Here is a 6,000-nt window from a genome sequence, read left to right as displayed (position 1 = left end):
TTCCCTCTAGGTATTAGTTTGCAAGAAAAGAGAAGCCAATCAAATAAACATTTTATGAAGTACGTTATTACTTTCTTCCTTCAAGTCTATGGCTTCCATCACAGTAAACATCTGTTGTACAAAAATTTCAAACTTAAAGCACGTAAATAATACATTCTAAGTGGGGAAGAGGAAGGAATTCTGACAAACACAATGAGGAATTAATTATCCTCTTGTGTGCATAATGTTAAGCAGAATGAACACACAATTATTGCATATCCCTCTTTTTTTTAATTAAAGCTTTATAAAAGTTTAGAAACAAGAAACGAATATAAACTTCACTCACAGTCTTCGTCTCTTTCCACAGAAAAACACAACATACTCCAATCGTGGTAAAATAAACTCTTGTGGTTTCAACATCTATTTTTTTTTAACTGTAAACAAGATAAAAACAAATATTTACAAGTTAGTAATGATAAGTTACACAGCAGCACAAAAAATATATTGCTCTCACCAAAGCAGTAAACTATTATATATCATTATACTGAGAGAATAAATCCTCATCGTTTTATTTCTGAAAACATTACAAGGAAAAATTCTGCTCCATTTTCAGTAATCATTCATGACCTGGATCAAAAACTTTGTGAATTACACTCTGTAATTATGTTCCAAATATAAATGCCCAGCATTCTTTTATGGAACACATCTGTATTTACAATTCCTGTACACTCAGCAAGTTTGTGAAACATATTCAACTGTTTTTGGCACAAGTACCTCTTTTAAACTCAAAATTCTCCCTTCATACGAAGAGAGCTATCCAGTACTTATTGTTACTAAAGTGTGTGTGTGTTAACCATCAGAATGTTTCTGAAATCTTAGCTTTTTAAACAAAAAAGTGAACAACTTCCGTGTTTAGTGAGTCGATACATAACAAACTGCCATTTGTACTTCTCCCGATTGTGCGAAATGTCGCACCGCAGTAACTTGCAGACAGAATTGCGATAGATACATTTTGAGCAGTTCAGCTTTTACAGATCTGTAACACTGACACAAAAGCAGTTCAGACAGGTTCAAATAATATCAGACTGGCAGCAGTATCGGCATACCACGAGGGGACACCGAGTCCTCAGATGCTGTCGTAGAGATTGGCTGGCCGCACTCGGCAGCCGTTGAGAGTGAACGTGACACCATCCTGCAACAGACGTAACAGGTCTGGATAAGTTAACCATAGAGCTCAGTTTTACCTGCTTTGCACTTACCAGTGTCTCTCATTGCATCGACCTAACTAAACTTTACAAAGGGAGGGCCATCTGTGCGTTTGTTCACAGTAGTAACTTATAAGATGCAGGCAGCCAAAAGGAGGATAGAATGTGGAAGCCAATGAACAACTGTTACCAAGATACACCTTTATGCCACTAACATAAGAATTAATCACATTTTGTGGCCAGCCTTTTCTTCATATTCTGCTGAAATATATATTTAAAAAATGCTGTGACTTACCAAACGGGAAAGCGCTGGTAGACACACAATAAATAAAAAACAAACAAACACACACACACAGACACACACAAATATCAAGCTTTTGCAACCCACGATTGCTTCATTAGGAAAGAGGGAAGGAGAGGGAAAGACGAAATGCTGTGGGTTTTAAGGGAGAGGGTAAGGAGTCATCCAACCCTCGGAGCGGAAAGAATTACCTTAGGGGGAAAAAAGGACAGGTATACCCTCGCACACACACACACATCCATGCGCACATATACAGACACAGGCAAACATATGTAAAGGCAAAGAGGTTGGGCAGAGATGTCAGTCGAGGCGGAAGTACAGGGGCAAAGATGTTGTCCAATGAAACGTGATGTACGAGGGGCGGCAACTTGAAATTAGCGGAGGTTGAGGCCTGGTGGGTAACGGGAAGAGAGGATATATTGAAGGGCAAGTTCCCATCTCCGGAGTTCTGATAGGTTGGTGTCAGTGGGAAGCATCCAGATAACGCGGACGGTGTAACACTGTGCCAAGATGTGCTGGCCGTGCACCGAGGCATGTTTATCCACAGGGTGATCCTCATTACCAACAAACACTGTCTGCCTGTGTCCGTTCATGCGAATGGATAGTTTGTTGCTGGTCATTCCCACATAGAAAGCTTCACGGTGTAGGCAGGACAGTCGGTAAATCACGTAGGTGCTTTCACATGTGGCTCTGCCTTTGATTGTGTACACCTTCTGAGTTACAGGACTGGAGTAGGTGGTGATGGGAGGGTGCACGGGACAGGTTTTACACTGGGGGCAGTTACAAGGGTAGGAGCCAGAGGGTAGGGAAAGTGGTTTGGGGATTTCATAGGGATGAACCGAGACGTTACGAGGGTTAGGTGGACGGCGGAAAGACACTCTTGGTGGAGTGGGGAGGATTTCGTGAAGGATGGATCTCATTTCAGGGCAGGATTTGAGGAAGTCGTATCCCTGCTGGAGAGCCACATTCAGAGTCTGATCCAGTCCCGGAAAGTATCTTGTCACAAGTGGGGCACTTTTGGGATTCTTCTGTGGGAGGTTCTGGGTTTGAGGGGATGAGGAAGTGGCTCAGGTTATTTGCTTCTGTACCAGGTCAGGAGGGCAGTTGCGTCATGCGAAAGCTGTTTTCAGGTTATTGGTGTAATGGTTCAGGGATTCAGGACTGGAGCAGATTCGTTTACCACAACGACCTAGGCTGTAGGGAAGGGACCGTCTGATATGGAATGTGTGGCAGCTGACATAATGGAGGTACTGTTGCTTGTTGGTGGGTTTGATGTGGACGGATGTGTGAAGCTGGCCATTGGACAGAAGGAGGTCAACGTCGAGGAAAGTGGCATGGGATCTGGAGTAGGACCAGGTGAATCTGATGCAACCAAAGGAGTTGAGGTTGGAGAGGAAATTCTGGAGTTCTTCTTCACTGTGAGTCCAGATCATGAAGATGTCATCAATAGATCTGTACCAAACTTTGGGTTGGTAGGCCTGAGTAACCAAGAAGGCTTCCTCTAAGCAACCCGTAAATAGGTTGACGTACGAGGGGGCCATCCTGGTACCCATGGCTGTTCCCTTTAATTGTTGGCATATCTGGCCTTCGAAAGTGAAGAAGTTGTGAGTTAGGATGAAGCTGGCTATGGTAATGAGGAAAGAGGTTTTAGGTAGGGTGGCAGGTGATTGGCGTGAAAGGAAGTGCTCCATCGCAGTGAGGCCCTGGACGTGTGGGATATTTGTGTATAAGGAAGTGGCATCAATGGTTACAAGGATGGTTTCCAGGGGCAACAGATTCAGTAAGGATTCCAGGCGTTCGAGAAAGTGGTTGGTGTCGATGATGAAGGATGGGAGACTGCATGTAATAGGTTGAAGGTGTTGATCTACATAGGCAGAGATACGTTCTGTGGGGGCTTGGTAACCAGCTACAATGGGGCGGCCGGGATGTTTGGGTTCGTGAATTTTAGGAAGTGGGAAGAAGGTAGGGGTGCAGGGTGTTGGTGGGGTCAGGAGGTTGATGGAGTCAGGTGAAAGGTTTTGTAGAGGGCCTAAGGTTCCGAGGATTCCTTGAAGCTCCGCCTGGACATCAGGAATGGGATTACCTTGGCAAACTTTGTATGTAGTGTTGTCTGAAAGCCGACGCAGTCCCTCAGCCCCATACTGCCGATGATCAAGTACCACGGTCATGGAACCCTTGTCAGCCGGAACAATGACGATGGATCGGTCAGCCTTCAGATCACGGATAGCCTGGGCTCCAGCAGTGGTGATGTTGGGAGTAGGATTAAGGATTTTCAAGAAAGACTGAGAGGCAAGGCTGGAAGTGAGAAATTCCTGGAAGGTTTGGAGAGGGTGATTTTGAGGAAGAGGAGGTGGGTCCCGCTGTGATGGAGGACGGAACTGTCCCAGGCAGGGTTCAATTTGGATAGTGTCTTGGGGAGTTGGATCGTTAGGAGTAGGATTAGGATTATTTTTCTTCGTGGCAAAGTGGTATTTCCAGCAGAGACTACGAGTGTAGGACAGTAAATCTTTGATGAGGGCTGTTTGGTTGAATCTGGGAGTAGGGCTGAAGGTGAGGCCTTTGGATAGGACAGAGGTTTCGGACTGGTAGAGAGTTTTGGAGGAAAGTTAGCTACTGAATTGGGGTGTTGTGGTTACAGATTGTGTTGACTAGAATTTTGAGGTTTTGGAGGGAGTGGAGCTGGAAATGGGAGATTGAGTAGATGGGAGAGACTGGGTCTGTGTGCAATGAGAGGAGGTTGAGGTTTGTTGGAAAGGTTGTGCAGGGTGAGTGAGTTGTCTCTACGGAGGTGGGAAACCAGGAGATTGGATAGTTTTTTGAGGTGGAGGGTGGCATGCTGTTCTAATTTGCGGTTGGCCTGTAGGAGGATGCTCTGAACAGCCGGTGTGGATGTGGGAGAGGGAAGATTGAAGACTCTGATTAGGGATAGGAGTTGACAGGTGTGTTCATTGGCTGAGTTGATGTGTAGGTGAAGGATTAGGTGTGTGAGGGCAATGGATTGTTCGGTTTGGAACTGGTATAGGGACTGATGGAAAGAAGTGTTACAGCCAGAGATGGGAACTTTAAGTGTGAGGCCTTTGGGGGTGATGCCAAATGTCAGACAAGCCTGAGTAAATAAAATATGCGAGTGTAATCTGGCTAGGGTGAAGGCATGTTTGTGGAGGGAATGTAAATAAAACTTAATGGGGTCGTTGTGGGGGTGTTTTGAGGGTGACATGTTATTAGAAGGTGGAAAGTGTAACATGAGGCTAAAGTGAAAATAAAAATATATGGGGAGAGATAAAGGTGAACTAGAAAGTAACTAGAGTTCTGGTGTGAAAAAAGTCGAAAAAGTATTGGTTTAAGCTGAGCTATGTTGATCCCGTGGTGAACTTAGGTTGGTAAACAACGATGTGTACAAAGGTTCGGTAGTTGTGTTGCCTCCAAAACACTTTAAGGGTGGAGAAATTCGGGAAAATTTTGAAAAAACTGCGTGTAAATGTATTAAAAGGACTGGTTATGTGGTGGCAGATTATGAAAATGAGGCTAACAATCGTCTGATGAATCTTTTACCCCCGGAAACCATCCTTGTAACCATTGATGCCACTTCCTTATACACAAATATCCCACACGTCCAGGGCCTCACTGCGATGGAGCACTTCCTTTCACGCCAATCACCTGCCACTCTACCTAAAACCTCTTTCCTCATTACCTTAGCCAGCTTCATCCTAACTCACAACTTCTTCACTTTCGAAGTCCAGATATGCCAACAATTAAAGGGAACAGCCATGGGTACCAGGATGGCCCCCTCGTACGTCAACCTATTTACGGGTTGCTTAGAGGAAGCCTTCTTGGTCACTCAGGCCTACCAACCCAAAGTTTGGTACAGATCTATTGATGACATCTTCATGATCTGGACTCACAGTGAAGAAGAACTCCAGAATTTCCTCTCCAACCTCAACTCCTTTGGTTGCATCAGATTCACCTGGTCCTACTCCAGATCCCATGCCACTTTCCTCGACATTGACCTCAATCTGTCCAATGGCTACTTTCACACATCCGTCCACATCAAACCCACCAACAAGCAACAGTACCTCCATTATGACAGCTGCCACACATTCCATATCAGACGGTCCCTTCCCTACAGCCTAGGTCTTTGTGGTAAACGAATCTGCTCCAGTCCTGAATCCCTGAACCATTACACCAATAACCTGAAAACAGCTTTCACATGACGCAACTACCCTCCCGACCTGGTACAGAAGCAAATAACCGGAGCCACTTCTTCATCCCCTCAAACCCAGAACCTCCCACAGAAGAATCCCAAAAGTGCCCCACTTGTGACGGGATACTTTCCTGCACTGAATCAGACTCTGAATGTGGCTCTCCAGCAGGGATACGACTTCCTCAAATCCTGCCCTGAAATGAGATCCATCCTTCACGAAATCCTCCCCACTCCACCAAGAGTGTCTTTCCACCGTCCACCTAACCGTCGTAACGTCTCGGTTCATCCCTATGAAATCCCCAAACCACTTTCCC

General features: G+C 45.2%; 1 protein-coding gene across 1 annotated transcript in view; it reads right to left on the bottom strand.

Annotated features, from left to right (window-relative positions):
- Positions 1-250: 250 nt before the first annotated feature.
- LOC124553744 (cation-dependent mannose-6-phosphate receptor-like) overlaps positions 251-6,000 on the bottom strand; it is a 134,221-nt gene continuing 128,471 nt past the window's right edge. The window contains exon 6 of the mRNA XM_047127679.1: positions 251-1,171. Within this exon, the coding sequence (XP_046983635.1) occupies positions 1,106-1,171 (66 nt within the window). The 3' untranslated portion in view covers positions 251-1,105. The remainder of the gene's footprint in view (positions 1,172-6,000) is intronic.

Source organism: Schistocerca americana, chromosome 11 (assembly GCF_021461395.2).
Source record: "Schistocerca americana isolate TAMUIC-IGC-003095 chromosome 11, iqSchAmer2.1, whole genome shotgun sequence".
Lineage (NCBI taxonomy): Eukaryota > Metazoa > Arthropoda > Insecta > Orthoptera > Acrididae > Schistocerca > Schistocerca americana.
This window is presented reverse-complemented; position numbering and strand designations above follow the sequence as displayed.